This window comes from Triticum aestivum, chromosome 1A (assembly GCF_018294505.1).
Source record: "Triticum aestivum cultivar Chinese Spring chromosome 1A, IWGSC CS RefSeq v2.1, whole genome shotgun sequence".
NCBI classification, from domain to species: Eukaryota; Viridiplantae; Streptophyta; class Magnoliopsida; order Poales; family Poaceae; genus Triticum; species Triticum aestivum.
The window spans coordinates 523058046-523077281 of record NC_057794.1 but is presented as its reverse complement, the minus strand read 5'-3'; the positions used below and the strand labels follow the sequence as shown (position 1 = coordinate 523077281).

Sequence of the window (19236 nt, the reverse complement as noted above, 5' to 3'; positions counted from 1 at the left end):
CGGCAGGGCCGGCGAGCGCGGCGGCGGCGGTCCCTCTCACGGAGCGCGGGCCGGGAGGGCCCGCCCTGGGCCAAGCGGGCCGGCGGCGCGGAGCGGCGATGTGGGGCGCCCCGGGGACACTGGTTGCGGCCTGTTTGGTCGGCTGCGGCGGGCGGACGTGTCCGGCCTGAATCGAACACGTCCGCGGCGAGGGAGCAGTTTTTTTTAGGGTTAGAGAGAGGAGATCCGAGATTTGGAATGGGGGGTGTATATATAGGCATAGAGGGAGCTAGGAGAGTCCAAATGAGGTGCGGTTTTCGGCCACGCGATCATGATCGAACGATCAAGATGATGGAGAAGGCTTAGGTGGGTTTTGGGCCAAATTGGAGGGGTGTTGGGCTGCACCACACACGAGGCCTTTTCGGTCCCTCGGTTAACCGTTGGAGTATCAAACGAAGTCCAAATGATACAAAACTTGACAGGCGGTCTACCGGTAGTAAACCAAGGCCGCTTGACAAGTCTCGGTCCAATCCGGAAACGTTTAATCCCCACACACGAAAGAAAGGTAGAAATGACCACCGGAGAAGAACGAAGCGCCGGAATGCAAAACGGACAACGGGGAAAATGCTCGAATGCATGAGATGAACACGTATGCAAATGCAATGCACATGATGACATGATATGAGATGCATGACAACGATAACAACACACGGAGACAAAAAAAACCCGAACCCGAGAAAATAAAATAACTTAACACCGGAAACGGCAAGAGTTGGAGTACAAATTGGGAAAGTTACATCCGGGGTGTTACATATTGGCTCCTACATATTCTATGAAGATCTTTATCGGTCAAACTGCATAACAACATATGTTGTTCCCTTTGTCATTGGTATGTTACATGCCCGAGATTCGATCGTCGGTATCATCATACCTAGTTTAATCTCGTTACCAGGAAGTCTCTTTACTCGTTCCATGATGCATCATACCATAACTAACTCATTATTCACATTGCTTGCAAGGCTCATAGTGATGTATATTACCGAGAGGGCCTAGAGATACCTCTCTGATAGACGGAGTGACAAATCCTAATCTTGATATATGCCAACTCAACAAACACCATCAGAGACACCTGTAGAGCATCTTTATAATCACCCAGTTATGTTGTGATGTTTGATAGCACACAAGGTGTTCCTCAGGTATTCGGGAGTTGCATAATCTCATAGTCAGAGGAACATATATAAGTCATGAAGAAAGCAGTAGCAATAAAACTGAACGATCATTATGCTAAGCTAACGGATGGGTCTTGTCCATCACATCATTCTGTAATGATGTGATCCCGTTCATCAAATTGAAACATATGTCCATGGCTAGGAAACTTAACCATCTTTGATTAACGAGCTAGTCAAGTAGAGGCATACTAGGGACACTCTGTTTGTCTATGTATTCACACATGTACTAAGTTTCCGGTTAATACAATTCTAGCATGAATAATAAACATTTATCATGATATAAGGAAATATAAATAACAACTTTATTATTGCCTCTAGGGCATATTTCCTTCAGTCTCCCACTTGCATAATGATGTGAACGGGATCACATCATTAGAGAATGATGTGATGGACAACACCCATCTGTTATCTTAGCATAATGATCATTTAGTTTATTGCTATTGCTTTCTTCATGACTTATACATGTTCCTATGACTATGAGATTATGCAACTCCCGAATACCGGAGGAACACTTAGTGTGCTATCAAACGTCACAACGTAACTGGGTGATTATAAAGATGCTCTACAGGTGTCTCCGATGGTGTTTGTTGAGTTGGCATAGATCGAGATTAGGATTTGTCACTCCGATTATGGGAGAGGTATCTCTGGGCCCTCTCGGTAATGCACATCACTATAAGCCTTGCAAGCAATGTGACTAATGAGTTAGTTGCGGGATGATGCATTACGGAACGAGTAAAGAGACTTGCCGGTAACGAGATTGAACTAGGTATGGTGATACCGACGATCGAATCTCGGGCAAGTAACATACCGATGACAAAGGGAACATCGTATGTTGTTGTGTGGTTTGACCGATAAAGATCTTTGTAGAATATGTAGGAGCCAGTATGAGCATCCAGGTTCCACTATTGGTTATTGACCGGAGATGTGTCTCGGTCATGTCTACATAGTTCTCAAACTTGTAGGGTCCGCACACTTAACGTTTGAGGACGATTTGTATTATGAGTTATGTGATTTGATGACCGAAGTTTGTTCGGAGTCCCGGATGAGATCTTGGACATGACGAGGAGTCTTGAAATGGCCGTGACATAAAGATCGATATATTGGAAGGCTACATTTGGACATCGGAAATGTTCTGAGTGGTTCGGGTATTTTTCGGAGTACCATAGAGTTACGGGAATTCGTCGGGGGAAGTATTGGGCCTTCATGGGCCTATTAGTGGAAGAGAGGATGCAGGCCAAGGTGGGGTGCGTGCTCCCTAGCCCAAACCAAATTGAACTAGGGGGCGGCCCCCCTTTCCTTCTCTTCTTCCTCTCCTTCCTTTCTCTCCTAGTTGGACTAGGAAAGGGGGAAAACCTACTCCTAGTAGGAGTAGGAATCCCCCTTGGGGCGCGCCATAGGAGGCCGGCCCTCCCCCTCCTCCACTCCTTTATATACAGGGGAGGGGACACCCCATAGACACACAAGTTGATCTTAGCCGTGTGTGGTGCCCCCCTCCACATATTTCCACCTCGGTTATATCGTCGTAGAGCTTAGGCGAAGCCCTGCGTCAGTAACTTCATCATCACCGTCAACACACCGTCATGCTGACGAAACTCTCCCTCGACCTCAGCTGGATCTAGAAGTTCGAGGGACGTCACCGAGCTGAACATGTACAGATCGCGGAGGTGCCATGCATTCGGTACTTGATCGGTTGGATCGCGAAGACGTTCGACTACATCAACCATGTTACTAAACGCTTCCGCTTTCGGTCGACGAGGGTACGTAGACACACTCTCCCCTCTCGTTGTTATGCATCTGCTAGAAAAATCTTGCGTGATCGTAGGTTTTTTTTTGAAATACTGCGTTCCCCAACACTTGGCCCTTCGGCTGCCACTCTGGCGGCCCGACGGGCTGGGGACCCCGGCACTTCACTTCGGCTACTAGATAGGACAGGCTTAGTTTTTTTCACAGGTGTTGCATTGGTGGTGGAATCAACGCCGTGTTAAAATAAATTGGTGGTGCTTCTTCCCCATCCTGGTGATGCTTCAAACGACAACGCTAGGAAGTAGGTAGCCTCTATGTCTCGTCGGACTTTGGCTTTGACTGATGGTAGGTTGTGATGGCTGGTGCTTGGTGTCTTCTTGGGCGACAACGTCTGCTAGTGCAGAGTATGCGTGTGCCTTGAAGTGTGGTGTGCGGATGGCCGCTTGCGGCGGTGTTCTTCTTCTCCGATCAGTGCGGATGAAGTCCAGAAGACTTAGGGATGATCCCTGGCCGACCGACGTGCCACAGAGACTCGGTTCTGCCGTCTTCTGTGGGTCGTTTAATCGGTTCATAAATCAGTGTGGTCTGCAATGGAGTTCTTCTAGATCTTGGTGTGAAGGTGGCCCACGCCTTTCTCCGGCGGCGGCGACGGTGATCGACGATGGGCGATGGTTAGATTGGTCATACAGTTCTCCAAGACATCAGGCCCTCTGTGTTGGAAATATGAACAATTTACCGAATGATTTTATTAATAGAAATACTAGATAAAGCATGACTAATATAGTAGAGATAAAACAAGTCATGCGTTCTGACAGAGAGAAGGAAAATAGCTTCTGCATATATGAACCGTAGCTTATCATATCTATAGCAGACAGTAGAACTAGTTGCATATATGAGGTAGAACCTAACATATTTAGGGCAAGTACTAGTACGAGAAACTATGGCGGGATATCTAACAGAAAGAAGAACACATACGGGACAGCAGCAGCAGTAGCACTGGACTTGGGGTCGGTGTCCTCGCCAGCCATGTCGTCGAGGAGGATGTCAACGTCGGGGAAGAAGTCATCGTCAGGGAAGTAGTCGTCGGAGTCCGGGGCGTCCGTGACGAAGGAGTCAGTCAGTAGTCGCGCAAAGCGCTCCCCAAAAACCTTATCACCCTTCTCCCGTACAGGACTCAAAGAGGTGCGGTTTCGGAGGCCTACTATCCCGACCTGCGGTGCACACCGCAAGACGGGATGAGGAAGACAGCAGCAGTTCAGAGATTGGAACCGGTGGCGAGAGGAAGGAGAAGTTCTGGTGCCACTCTCTGAGAGGAGCGACCTCCCTTTTATAGGCGCAAGAGAAGGAGGTGAGAGGCTGCGCCGGGAGCTGAAGGGAACGCGGGAGATGAAACAAACAGACAGTAGCCGAAGGGTGCAGCGTTCGTATTCAATATCCACTACAGCAAAAACTTTCCAGCTCCCGAGTGACCTTTCATATACCCATAGTGCATGGCAAAAATTTAGACATCGGCTCGGCTCATTCCCGCAACCCCGGCGCGTCGTGATGAGGCGTGACGAGGCGTGGCGAGGCGGGCGGCGGAGGAGGAGCGTGCGTGGATATCCCTCTTGTTCTCATGCTCGTACAAGTGGGGAAAGAACCTCCCTTATAAGGAGGTCCAACTCCCACTAAACTAGCAATGTGGGACTAAACTTTAGTAGTATCCCTTGCCTTGCACAAATGGGCTAAGTGGGCCTCTAGGATTTATTAGGAATTTCTGAAATAGTTATTGGGCTGCCCAAAATGGACTAAATTCCAGCAATCCCCCACCAGATCCCAGAGGCACACAGAAATTTGCCTTTGGTTCCAAAACATTGTTTTATATACCGGTACTGCAGTGAAGACTGTTAAGTTAAACTTCCACCTAGAACTCTATGCTACACTAGTAAGCAACTTGAACAGTGGACTGGGCCTTGAACTGCAAGTTTTATGCGAATCTAGCTTCACATAAAGCCTTGACCGATACGTGGCTACCGTGGGTCTTCCCCGCGGGTGAAGCTTATGCGTCATACTCCGAGACCTTTCATGAGTTTACTACAGAGAACCCTACTCTCATAGATTGCGACGTTTAACAATCAGACTCATAAAGGTGCGTTCTTCAAAAGATGTTCTGCAGGACAACATCTCTGCTTCAAAGAGCCACTTAGAACACATTAAGATATACATCAACCTACCATGCAGATTAGGAGAGTATTGCATCTTTATGGAGTGGTATTTTAACAGTAAGGATACTCTCCTCCCAGTTGACCAACAGCTTGTCTTCCACATCTAATTCACGAGATCTCCGATCACAAAGAATAGGTTACCACTGTGAACAACTCATATTGTGGGTCTCATACCCATCTCCCTCGATGCATTATCTATCACATTACATGATATACCCTTAGTAAAAGGATCTACCAGATTTTTAGACGTTTGGATATAATCCAATGCAATAACTCCGGAGTTTCTCATTTTTCTGACAGACTTTAACCTTCTCTGAACGTGTCTTGATGACTTCATGTTATCCTTTGAGCTGCTCACTTTCGTGATCACAGTTTGATTGTCGCAGTTCATAAGAATACCCGGTACAGGTTTCTCAACAACCAGCAAGTCATTCAAGAGCCGGTGAAGCCAATCTGCTTCGACCGTAGCTGTATCTAGTGCTGTGAGTTCTGCTTCCATTGTTGACCTCGCTAAGATGGTCTGCTTGCAAGACTTCCAAGAAACAGCGTCACCTCCATGAGTGAATACATAACCGCTCGTGGCCTTTATCTCATCAGCATCTGAGATCCAGTTTGAGTCACTATACCCTTCAAGCACCTTTGGGTGCCCGGTGTAGTGAATTCCATAATTTGCAGTGCCTTTCAAATAACGCAAAACTCTCTCTAGAGCTTTCCAATGCACATCTCCTGGTTTTGAGACAAACCGACTCAATTTGCTAACAGCAAAAAAGATGTCAGGTCTTGTAGCACTTGCTAAGTACATAAGCGAGCCAATAATCTGAGGATATTTCAATTGATCTCTAGCAATTCTTTGATTCTTTCGAAGTAACACACTCGCATCATATGGTGTTGGAGAGGGCTTGCAGTCACTATAGCCAAAGCGACTCAAGATCTTTTCCACATAGTGAGATTGAAGCAATGTAATCCCACCATCATCGTCTCTCAACAACTTGATGTTCAGAATGACATCAGCCACTCCTAAATCCTTCATCTCAAAACAATGAGATAGGAAATCCTTGACCTCCTTAATAACATTCAGATTTGTTCCGAAAATCAGTATGTCATCAACATACAAGCACAGGATAACTCCCTCGCCCCCACCATGGCGATAGTACACACATTTGTCAGCTTCGTTCACAACAGAGCCTGCAGCTGTTAAAGTTCTTTCAAACTTCTCATGCCACTGTTTGGGTGCTTGCTTAAGTCCGTACAAAGACTTCAGCAACTTGCACACTTTCCCTTCCTCACCATCTAGTACAAACCCATCTGGTTGTTCCATATAAATTTCCTCGTCCAACTCTCCATTTAGGAAAGCAGTCTTAACATCCATTTGATGAACGAGAAGGCCATGCAAGGCAGCTAGTGAAAGTAGAACTGGAATAGTGGTCAGTCGAGCCACAGGTGAGTAAGTATCAAAGAAGTCTTCACCTTCCTTTTGGGTATAACCCTTAGCCACGAGCCGAGCCTTGTACTTCTCAATAGTACCATCAGGCCTAAGCTTCTTCTTAAATACCCATTTGCATCCTATAGGTTTGCACCCATAAGGACAATCAGTTATCTCCCAGGTTTCATTCGCCAAGATGGAATCCATCTCGCTACGAACCGCTTCCTTCCAGTAGTCAGCATCTTCAGATGCATAGGCCTCTGAAATAGAACTGGGAGTGTCATCTATGAGATACACAAGAAAATCATCACCAAAGGACTTTGCAATCCTTCATCTCTTTCTCCTAGTAGGAACTTCATTGTTCTCCTCCACAGGACTTTCAAAGTGTTCTATCGAAATGGTAGGTTTGGTAATTGTAACTGGTTCCTAATTCGATGAACTAGGCATCTCCTGATTAGATGAGGTAGCCATATCCTTCATGGGAAAGATATCTTCAAAGAAAGTCTCATCATTCGACTCCATGATCGTACCGACATGCATGTCAAGTACCTCAGATTTTACAACCAAGAATCTATAGCCAATGCTATGGAAAGCATATCCCAGGAAAACACAATCCACAGTCTTTGGTCCAAGCTTCCGCTTCTTTGAAATTGGAGCATTGACTTTCGCTAAACAACCCCGTGTTCGCAGATAAGAGAGTTTTAACCTTTTCTTCTCCCATTCCTCGAATGGAGTTATCTCTTTGTTCTTTGTGGGGACTCGGTTCAGGACATGACATGCTGTCAATATCGCCTCCCCCCACCATGCCTTGGAGAGACCCGATGTATCTAACATGGCGTTAACCAAATCAGTTAGAGTACGGTTCTTTCTTTCGGCCACCCCATTTGACTGAGGTGAGTAGGGAGGAGTCCTCTCATGGATTATACCATGTTCTGCACAAAAAGCATCAAACTCATTGGAAAAATACTCTCCACCACGGTCGGACCTAAGCCTCTTGATTTTTGATCAAGTTGGTTTTCCACTTCAGCTTTATAGATCTTGAAAAAGTTCAAAGCCTCATCCTTAGATTTCAGAAGATACACACGGCAGTATCTAGTGGAGTCATCAATTAACGTCATGAAATATTTCTTTCCACCTTTTGTCAACACACCATTCATTTCACATAGATCTGAATGTATGAGCTCTAGTGGTACAAGGTTTCTTATTTCCGCAGTCGTGTGAGACTTACGAGGTTGCTTAGCTTGCACACACACTTGACACTTAGATCCCTTGACGGTGGTGAAACTAGGGATTAAGTTCAACTTCGCTAGTCGCGGCATGCAACCAAAGTTAACATGACAAAGACGTGAATGCCACACATTGGATTCACTATTGTTGCAAATATGATTAACAACTTTATTGCAAACGTCTGATAAGGATAAACGAAACAAGCCTCCTGACTCATAGCCTTTACCAACAAAGGTTCCATACTTGGATATTACAAATTTATTCGACTCAAAGACAGGCTTGTAGCCATCTCTACACAGAAGAGATCCGCTAACAAGATTTTTATTGACGGAGGGGACATAATGCACGTTCTTCAGCCGCACGATCTTCCCCAAAGTAAACTTCAGATCGACCATGCCAACACCACGAACAGAAGCACTTGAACTGTTGCCCATCAGCACGGTTGAAGTCCCTACGGTCTGATAAGATGAAAACATGGAAATATCACTGCATACATGCACATTAGCACCCGTGTCAATCAACCAGTCAGGAGAATAACATACTGAAAGAATAGTGGGAAATATACCATACCCAGCATCCTTCATGTCAGTGTCTCCAATGACAACATTAGCGGTCTTGCCGCCTTTCCCAGGATGACGCTTGTCAAAGTGATTAGGGCAACTAGGAGCCCAATGATCAGGATCCCCACACACATGACAAGCACCTTTCTTCTTGCCATTCTTCTTCTTGAAGTTCGTGTGTTGCACAGCCTTGTTCTTCCCATCAAACTTTGCTTTTCCATCAAACTTGCCCTTGTTCTTTAACTTGTGGGGCTGAAAGTTCTGCTTCTGTACCACATTGGCACTAGATCCTTCCTCAATACCTCGAGCACGTGTGTCCTTTGCTCTCGCCTTTTCTTCCACATCAAGAGTGCCAATGAGATCTAGGACGGAAAACTCCTGCCTCTTATGCTTCAGCAAGGTAGCAAAGTTCCTCCATGAAGGAGGAAGCTTAGTGATGATACCTCCGGCAACAAACTTGTCCGGTAGCATACAACTGAAGTGCTCAAGTTCTCTAGCAAATGACTGTATCTCATGAGCTTGCTCAACCACGGAGCGCTCTTCAGTCATCCTGTAATCATAGAATTGCTCCATGATGTACAACTCAGTGCCAGCATCCGAGACCCCAAACTTGGCCTCGAGTGCATCCCACATATCTTTTCCATTATCAATTGACGCATAAGCATCAACTATGTTCTCACCAAGAACACTCAAGAGAGCAGCCTTAAACAGAGTATCCATTTTCTGAAAAGCTTGTGCCTGTTGAGGATCAAGCTCTCCTTCAGGTTTGCCGAGAGTGGCGTCATAGCAACTCATGGTTTGAAACCATAAGACTGCTCTCACGCGCCACCTCTTATAGTGGATACCCTCAAACATAGGAGGTCGGCTCATTCCCGCAACCCGCGGCGCGGCGCGTCGTGACGAGGCGTGGCGAGACGGGCGGCGAAGGAGCGCGCGTGGATATCCCTCTTATTCTCATGCTCGTACACACCCGCGCGAGCACTTTTTACCACCCGCCACCCGGCCGGCCGTGGAGTGGATGGATCGACCGGCGGGCGCCACTCCACACCCCACTCGCCAGAACGGAAACGAAAAAAGGAAACGGAAAACCACCCAAATGATCCGCCCACTCTCTCTTCCCCTCCTCCTCCTCCGCTGTCCCGCCCCCGCACGCCTCTCGCGCCCGCCGCCTCCTCCCCCACCCCCTCCCCAAGGTAACCGCCATCATCTCCTCGATCCCCACGATCCCAGCCTTATCTCCATGACCTTCTTCTACAACTAGATCTCCCTCTCCCTCTTCCAGGAGCACAGGCCCCAGGGAACTGCCGTCTTCTCCGCGCCCACGGCAGGCCGCAGAGGCACCGCCGCCGACCCCGCTCCTCCTCCGGCGCCAGCGCCAGCCTCTCCGTCTCCGGCCCGGAGATGGATCCCGCCGCGCGGAAGGATCTGTACCCGCACGTCGAGCCCTTCGACACCGGCCGCCTCAGGGTCTCCGACGTCCACACCATCTACTACGAGCAGTCCGGGAACCCCGGGGGCCACGTGAGCGCCACCACCAACCCCCCTGCCCCGGCGCCAATGCGCCCCTCCCCCTCCCCCTCCTCCTCCACTGTTCCTTGTTGTCTGACAAAACCAGGCTGAGTTTTGTTCTATCCGCAGCCCGTCGTCTTCCTCCACGGGGGTCCTGGGGCCGGCACGTCGCCGGGCAACCGCAGGTTCTTCGACCCGGAGTTCTACAGGATCGTGCTGTTCGACCAGGTTAGTGTCGATCCCCTCTTATCTCTGTTTACCCGTGTTCTGGGGAGATCCGACTGCGGTGCCGGTGCTTAATTTGCGTTTGTGTTTGACTGCAGAGAGGCGCCGGCAAGAGCACTCCCCATGCTTGTCTAGAGGAGAACACCACCTGGGACCTGGTGGCTGACATCGAGAAGCTCAGGCAGCACCTCGACATTCCAGAGTGGCAGGCAATTGCAATTACATCTTCTTCTCAGGAATTTGTTTGCTTGTATGGCTATCATTCAGTAAATAAATTCACTAGTTATGGGGGATAATGTAGGTGTTCGGCGGTTCATGGGGAAGCACCTTGGCCCTCGCCTACAGCCAGACTCACCCTGATAAGGTCAGTAATTTACTGTCTGCCGCATTCTCGTGTGAGCCTGAATTTAGGAGCAAAAAGAGTTAGTATACTGTAGGCTCTGCTAATACTATCCCTGATGGTTTACAGGTCACTGGCATTGTTTTAAGAGGCATTTTCTTGCTTAGGAAAAAGGAGCTTGAGGCTCTGCTAATACTATCCCTGATGGTTTACAGGTCACTGGCATTGTTTTAAGAGGCATTTTCTTGCTTAGGAAAAAGGAGCTTGATTGGTTCTACGAGGGCGGTGCAGCAGCTGTTTTCCCAGATGGTATGTTGTGCTATGATAATGATTATGAAGAAAACTTGGTTAAATGTTAGCAGGCAATTGAAAAATTACATGTAGTTCTGTTCATTATGTCCATTAGAGCAATTCCACTCAAAGAGTTGAAGTTGTCCAAAATAGTACTGAAAGAATTGAAGAGCAGGCAGCCTTTTTAGCCAAAGCCACTCATGTTTTCTTCTGAAACACAAACATTGTATTTTGCAGTATGCAGTTGTTGTGCGAATAGATTTGCTTACTTTAATTTTAATATGCAGCATGGGAACCATTTAGAGATTTTATTCCTGAGGACGAAAGGAATTGTTTCATAGCTGCTTACAGCAAAAGGCTAACTTCCTCTGATGCTGATGTCCAGGTAGACTCATCTATCTATGTTATGCTATATATTTGATGGGTTCCTTTTTGTAGCTTCCACATACTTCCTCCTTTTCATTGCTTATGGTTGAAACATATACCGGTGCCTACATTGGTTTCCTGATGAACAGAAGTTAATTGTGACTGTTTGACCATTTAGATTGAAGCTGCTAAAAGATGGACAACGTGGGAGATGATGACTGCACATCTTCTTCAAAATCACGAGAACATTAAACGAGGGGAGGATGACAAATTTTCATTGGCAAGTACTTCCACAAGCATCAAGTTTTCCTTTTGGGATCACAGTTGCTTCATATGTTCATCAGATTACATTATTTTATTTTTACTGTTGGCCAACTAGTATCATTATCATAAAAAAAATATTTACAGTTGTTAGCATTTTTTAGGGAATAATACAATAGTGCCTTTGAAGGGCTCTTTTGGAACTGAAATCCTTGTTCCAATGCTAGTGCACTGATAAGTGTCGAATGTTTCTTTAGATGTCTGCAATGACTTCTTTTGCTTTTAAGGTTACACACCACAAGATGTTTGTCTATACACACTTTGGATGTTGTAGTACTTTACTGTCTTGATACTTTCTATTGTATATTTGGTAACACATGATTAACTTTCTTCAGGCATTTGCAAGGATTGAAAACCACTACTTTATTAACAAGGGATTCTTAGACTCGGACTCACACTTATTGGACAACGTCGACAAGATTCGTCACATTAAAACTTTCATTGTACAGGTACATGTCTACTCAAGCTTTCTTGGTTTGCCATTACGTGTGTCCATGTGTTTTTTTAATGCATTTAGCTAGACATAGTGTCTAGCTCCCCTAGTCTGTTAATCTTTCCCAGTTACCAAGTTCACATACAGCATGTAGCAGTAGGGTGCCAGTATCATATGCTCAGTTGGCGGCTAAAGTGTTCAAACTTCAAAGTGATGTTTGCTACCCTTCCTGCCTTTCTTAGCTGAGATATGATCTTCATGGTAGAAGTTAATTTGTAGAAGCTTCATTCTTAAACAATGATTCGTCAGTTGTATGAATGAAAAATTGTCACAATTCATTTACGACTCAGTATTTTTCATTTCTGTATGGGCTCTAATAAGGTGGCTACATATTCCTTTACTATACCGCTCTGCAAACATAACTAGTTTACACTTTAAATGAGTTTAATGTTACTACTGTTTTTAAGGTTCCATATAGAACAAAAAAAAGGGTTTTCCAAACAAGGTACATTTGTACATTATAGTGATTATGTTGCAGGGGCGGTATGATATGTGCTGTCCTATGATGTCTGCTTGGGATCTTCATAAAGCTTGGCCTGAAGCTGAGTTTAAGGTAAACATCATCAATCATTTCCGTATTTTTCAAAATCTTCTCCGCCAAAAACTACATGCTTTTCCTGTTCCATTGCCATCATTTCCTGCTTACTTTGTTCTGAAGCATTAAGCAACTGTCATATTTGGTAGTTCAGGCCATCTTGTTTGACTTTCAGACTGGCATTATTTGACTCATGCTTCTGATAAGTTTTCTAAGAGAAAGCAATCAGGCTCACGTGTTTCGACAACTTTGCTTCTGATAAGTTTGCTAAGTTTCACACATTCCAGTGTTTCGACAACTTTGCTTCTGATAAGTTTGCTAAGTTTCACGCATTCCAAACATCGTTGCCATGCATACCGGTCAATCAGGCATCACTTTCTGGGTATCTTGCTATCTCTGAACTGCTCGATATAAAATATTGACCTAGGACATATAACTGCAGGTGGTTCCAGATGCAGGACACTCGGCCAATGAAGTTGGTGTTGCAGCTGAACTGGTATCAGCTAACGAAAAGCTTAAAAGCATGTTGAAAAAATGAGCAGCCTGACTCCATAGCGGCACACAGCCTCTGGCAAAGAATTTCAGCTGAATTTTATTGGGGTTACATTGCAAAATAAGAACTGGTATTACCACTTTAGCATTTAGCACAGCCTGATTGTACGTGTCAAACAGTTCCCTATTCAATCAAAGTTGGCTGTCTTAATTTTGTCCCTTAGGCTTGTTTCCAGATGTATTTTTTTTCTTATGGAAAGGCTCGGGCCGAGCCCGAGAAAATGCTCAAGCGTAGCCCGACTTCGAATTAACAAAGCCATCGACCGGGTAGGATTACAACGAACAGCTTACAAAGGAAAGAAAACAAGAAACAGAAAGACATGGAGTTTCTGCTCCTGAACTTGAACATTAAAACCCAAAATGGTAACAAACATTGTTGAATGTTCTACATCTGTGCAAGTTTTTGTGAAGAAAAAAACTGTTCTGATGCTCAGGAAAAAAAATTGTTTTTTAAAGTATTGTGGAATGCTGATTTTGTTATTTTCTCCAAGACCTCAATGAATGTGATTTAATCATGAAAAATTGCACGTGGGAAGAAAACTAAGCAATGTTCGTTGTAAAAAAATCAGCATTTTTTTCTTTTTATATTTTTATTCTACTATTCATAGAGGAACATTTTAGCTTGGGATTGGAAAGACATTTTTGTGAACGGCAAAGATACAGAGTACTAGAACAGTTTACTCCTCTATAGCATATAAGGGATTGGCTAGGTGTGTTTTAAAGGAATAAAATAAACTTTATTCCTCTATAGCCTTATAGGGGATCGGTTAGAAATGCTCTAAGTCTTGTTGTCATTTACTCTCTTTGTGTAGTGTAAAAAAAAAACATCTTGCATTATAAGACGGAGGGAGTAGCTTCCAAACGATTTTGTCCGGTTCAGAGCTGAGTTGGACCGAGAGGGAGCAGCCTCGGCAAGAGAAAAGGTCATCGAGCCAGCGCTCCTTCCAGAAGGAAATCTTGCATCCATTTCCAACATAGATCTTGGAACACGCTGCAACCAGATTCCGGTCAGTGGCGTCACAAGGCGCCGGCATTCCCTTCCAAGGTCCATCCACTGCGTCCCAATCAAACCAAAGCCATCTTAGTCTCAAACACGCAGAAGTTTCTTAAGTTGGTTTAACCATGCAGGAAACAGGTGGCGAGAACAACATCATTTATATTCCCAGTTTCTTTCTTTTTTTTGAAAAACACCCCATATATTAATTAATCCAAAAGAAATGATTTTACAATCATTCGTTACAGCATACACCACTCAGGACGGAACAAAATAAAAAGAAAGCCCATCGGACCTAGTATCGAAGCTAAACTTAGCATTCTCATGTGCCACCCCATTGGCAATCCAATTTATCTTTGAAATATTAAATTTTGGATCATCCTGGATATACTCAGAGCCTCATTCATTAGATCAGCCACAGGGACCTGTCAATCTTCTCATTTGCAAGAAACGAATGTACAAAAGCACAGACAGTCACTAAGATAATAGATTAGTGAAGCGTGATACCTATATAAAGTCCTGCGAGGCAGGCGCAGAGTTCAGCTTCATTTACACTGGTACACTGATCAATAAAATCCCACGAAAAAACAATAATTTCTCCGGAAGAATTACGAGCCACAACCCCCACACTGGCTGCATTAAGACTCTCCACAAAACTGACGTCAACATTGATCTTAATATGGTCATTAAGGGGGGGGGGGTCCACATCACATTATCTTTAAACAGTGTAAAATCAGCTACAACACCGCTCACTTTCTCCTTACCTTTGTTGCTAGCATCCATTTGAACAGTGTCGTTATTGGATGTGAAGGTGGCCCAATAGTTGCCCCAAAAAAGTGCAGAGGCATTAACAGATTCTTTCCCCTTCCCAAAAATTAAATCATTTCTCAGTTTCTATCTTGGTTCTGTTGCTATTTGGGAGACACTGTTCTGTTTGTGTATGAGTTGTGACATTGCAGTTACAGTTTCAAACACCTGGTCCATCCAGCTGTTGGAAAATGTCTTCTTATGATCGGGCATATGTGGTTGTTTTTCCAGGAGATGAGTTGTTATTTGGTGGTGCAGAAATTGTGCTAGTATTAGTTTGGCCCATGGAGTGTTTACAATCACTGCAGCCAGAGCCCCCATGGCGGTCCATTTTGACACATGTGGGGATTGAAGTTGAGGAAAGAGGTCTGCATTTGGATGTTGGACTGATATTACAAGCTTGGTACTACCATCTGTGAACTCACTGCTACTCGTGCTTTTAATTTGCAATTGAATATACAACGTGGTTTGTTCAGATTGTGCAGCAACTAGGTAATACTGAACTGAAGGTGAGAAGTGGCCTGGTCAGCTAGAGTTCAAATTCAGGGCATCTAAACCTGAATGCAGGCTTGGAAAATCACCATAAATGCTCCAATTGTTGCCAGAATGCATGTTTCAGAAATTGCAGCAGCATATTTGAGGTGGTAAAATCTATGGACTACACACTCCATAGAATCCTGGTGGCCACATGTATGTCATGGTGGGCTATTGGATTGCAACTTGTGAAGCCAACAAGACATCCTCCTTGAGCAAGTATATGATGTAATGTACACAACTCTTGGAGTGCAGAATTTGCTTGCACATGACAGTATGGACATTGTTGATCCATGCTGCTACGAGCGAGTCACAGCCTAGTCGGCTTCAGGGGTTATTCCAATGCAAAGGACAAGGTGACATTTTCAGGGAAACGTCTCTTCCTCCAATTTTCATGTTGCTACTTTGTTCTGGAGATGTCATTGTGGACTTTTGGTGCCACCAGGATTTGGCAAGTACTTCATGCAGACTGAAGCTAAAGGAGGGAGAATCATCAAGTCCACAGCCTGCATCGACCGGTTTTTCTGCTACAACCTCACTTGCTCCTTCCAGCAAGTCCCGGTCGACCACAGGTTATACCTCCACTGTGACGACGACTACTACTTGACGATGCCCCCTTCTTCGACATTGCTCAAGTCTACTTCACCCCCTGTTTAAGAATTCATCCGATTAACCAGTTAACATGCCGATTAGTCCCTACTCATAGGGTCCCCGAGTAGCCGATTACCCGATAAATCATCCGATTAATTGATTAAATGGCCAATTAGCCTATTAATTCCCTACTCATCAGCCGACCGAGCAGCTACCAGTTAATGATTTCCTCAACAATGACTTCACCAATGGCTACAAACACAGAAACGAGGCAGCTAGCAAAGACATCCAGCAGGAACAGCCACCGGCTGCATTCCCTCTGCCTTCTTGTTGTTTAATTTTCAGCACACTTACGTTTGTACTTTTCAATCTGCACCCAAATTGCTGCGAATCGAAGCGAATCCCTACGAGATGCTAACCATAAACTTATAGCTTGCCTGTATCTAGTTGTTACACAACCTTGCTTACATAACATTACACCTACAATCCGAATAGTCGATCCTAGACAGCTCCAGGATTGGGAAGTAGAAACCGAAACACGCAACATATAGTAGTAGCTAAACAGAACCGAAGCATTAGAAAGACGCCCGCGCTATGTCAGCAAATCGACTTGCCACTACACCATGCTTCGTCTCCAGAGTCAGTCCAGGGTGCTAATTCAGGCAGCACACGTGCTGCCACACATCAAGTGCCTGTGGATTCAAAAAGAGAATGACATGATCAGGACTCCTGTGTTGAGCAAAAAACACTGCAATCAACGCGAATTTGAAATTTTGGAAAATCAGCTGTTTGCATCGGTTATAGTTAACCTCTAAAATCTGATCTAAGCAGCAGCAGCAGCAGCAGCAGCATTTCATAGGTCATAATCGAACTGAACGTGCCAATTTTGAGGTAAGGTGACCGGTGAGCAAGATTTTTCATGGAGCAAATCTGGGGAATAGTTTGCTCACACCATTACAATTTACAGTACCAATGAAGCGAGTGAATGACAAGAGGTGGAGTGCTTACATGATGGAGCATCCAGAGCTTCGCCTAGTTTTCTTCCTGGCCGCCATCACCTCCCTCCTCCTCGGCGGCTGAAGGACCACCTTGATGGCGGTGTCGAAGACAGCCTTGACGTTCTGGCACGGCCAACAGAATCACCAAGTCATTTAAGATAGAAATGAATGATGCAGTGTGTGCGTGTGCCTATCTGAAATAGAGCAGACAACAACAAATTCTTCTTAATTCCAACGCGGCCTCTGGTCTCGGTTGCACTACCTGCTGTGTCTTTGAGCTACACTCGATGTACGCTGCGGCGCCGATCTGCTTCCTGAGTTCTTCACCCTGAACAACAACAACAATGGGGAAGAAGATGGCACATTAGCCATCCGTCTACGCTCCTGGTTGTTGAAAAGAAGTTCAGAAAGTGGGGGAGCAAACCTGTGCGGTTGTGATTGCCGAGGCACCGGGATGGTCGGCGAGGTAGGCTCTGTGGTCACGCAGATCTGGACAACGGAAACGCCATTATTAACTATCGGGACAAAAATGCAGAGCAACCAGTGCCGTTGCAGAAACTTCATGGAAAGGAGTAATGCCATGTTGGGTGCAGGTTCCTCACCTAGCTTGGTCCCAACTAGAACAATGGGGACGTTGGGCGCGAACCGGCGGAGCTCTGGCATCCACTGCTTGACCAGAGAGGCAGAGACCCAATTATCATCAGTTGGGAACATTCAGGTGAAATCTCAAGCACACTCAAATCTGGAACAAGTAATTTCTGAACTAATGTGCCAGTAACTTTTGCTAGAAACGTAGTATGTATGTATATACCTTCTTGAGGACATTCTCGTAGCTTGCGCTGCTGATGAGGGAGAAGGCGAGCACGAAGACGTCGGCGCCTCTGTAGCTCAGCGGCCTCAGCCTGCTGTAGTCCTCTTGCCCTGAACGAAGCAAACACAGCACAAACCTTCAGGTTCAGAACTTGCGGCTCTGAACACCAGTAGCAGTAGCAGTGGTGGAAATGAAGAGGGATGGGGCAAGTACCGGCGGTGTCCCACAGGCCGAGGTTGACGATGTTGCCGTCGACGGAGACGTTGGCGCTGAAGTTGTCGAACACGGTGGGGATGTAATCCTGCCAAGGAAGAAACAGATCGGCGACCGAGTGAGCAGCAAGCAGGCCGGGAGGAGGAAGAAGAAGAGGAAGGGGAGGGTTGGGGGAGGGACGTACGCTGGGGAACCTGTTGCTGGTGTAGCAGATGAGCATGCAGGTCTTGCCGACGGCGCCGTCCCCCACCGTGACGCACTTGATGAACTTGGTCACGCTCATCTCTCCTCCGCCGCTATCGGCTGCTCGCTTGAGTTCCACCGCACAGCAAGAGCGGCTGGAGCTCACGGGGGGAGAAGAACAAGCGCGGGGAAGAAGGGGAAGGAGCCACGAGCCAGAGACAAGGATACTTGTCTTCCGTGGGAGGCCAAAGCGAGGGGAGCCGTGCCGCAGCTCTGCTCCGGTCTGCCTCCTTGAAAGCAAAAGCAAGAAACAACCGGCCTCTGGCTGCGTTTACTGCTGCTGCTGCTGCTCTCTCTCTCTCTCTCTCTCTCTCTCTCGGGGAGCGTGGCGTGAATGCGGGGCCTCGCCTCGCCTGGGACGGGGCGCGACGCACGCCGCTACTACTACGAGGGGTTTTGTTTTGTTTTGGACGTGCAGCTGATCTGCAACGGCATGCTCTGCTGGTGCTGGCTGCTGCCACTGTCAAGTCATCAGCAAAGCCACCGTCGGCAGACCATCACGGCGGTGGATGGACGGCCATGAATGAAAGCACTGCGCGGGCAGGTCGCTCTCTCATGTGAAGCTGGGGCCTACACGGACGGACGACCTGGCCACAAACGCCAAACAGACAGTCGGCCGAAACGTCGGGGACATGGCATAATGTAATGATTCTCTAGTAGAGCAACGGGTTAAACGAGACCGGCCTTGTTTGCAGTCCCAACGGGGGCAATGCGCTGACAGTAAATGTAGTACAGCTTCCAATCAACTCAACACGAGCACGAGTAGCACTAGCACCTCGTAGTACATGCTTGCTAGTGGTAGTACGGCGGCCCTCGTGGTTGTACACTTTGATTTCGAATTCGAGCAAGCAATGAGGACTTTGGCTTACGCTCTCCAAGAAGCATATATCTATCAGGAAAAAGAAACGATCTCCTGGCATGTACCGTTAGTAGTACGTGCCCGCTTTACCACTGCTAGTGCTCTCCAGGGGGCAAACCGCAGCAGTACAGTCCTAACCGGTTACTATTAGCAGGTGTGAGCACTACAATAGCAATAGTCTTTACACAC

General features: G+C 46.2%; 2 protein-coding genes across 2 annotated transcripts; one reads left to right on the top strand and one right to left on the bottom strand.

Annotated features, from left to right (window-relative positions):
• Window positions 1-9393: 9393 nt before the first annotated feature.
• Window positions 9394-13148, top strand: LOC123062853 (proline iminopeptidase). The gene is made up of 11 exons (XM_044486533.1): window positions 9394-9558; window positions 9648-9886; window positions 10004-10102; window positions 10198-10308; window positions 10401-10463; window positions 10655-10748; window positions 11018-11115; window positions 11275-11376; window positions 11753-11866; window positions 12389-12463; window positions 12888-13148. Exons 1-11 carry the CDS (start codon window positions 9462-9464, stop codon window positions 12981-12983), a joined length of 1188 nt encoding a protein of 395 aa, XP_044342468.1. The 5' UTR covers window positions 9394-9461; the 3' UTR covers window positions 12984-13148.
• Window positions 13149-16328: 3180 nt separating this feature from the next.
• Window positions 16329-18189, bottom strand: LOC123062846 (rac-like GTP-binding protein 2; the record flags this gene model as incomplete). Its single annotated transcript, XM_044486523.1, is given in 8 exon segments — window positions 16329-16615; window positions 16932-17044; window positions 17184-17249; window positions 17346-17410; window positions 17524-17587; window positions 17733-17842; window positions 17946-18033; window positions 18130-18189. Coding segments are annotated over 8 exon segments (600 nt in total), but the record flags the coding sequence as incomplete, so codon positions are not given.
• Window positions 18190-19236: the final 1047 nt, after the last annotated feature.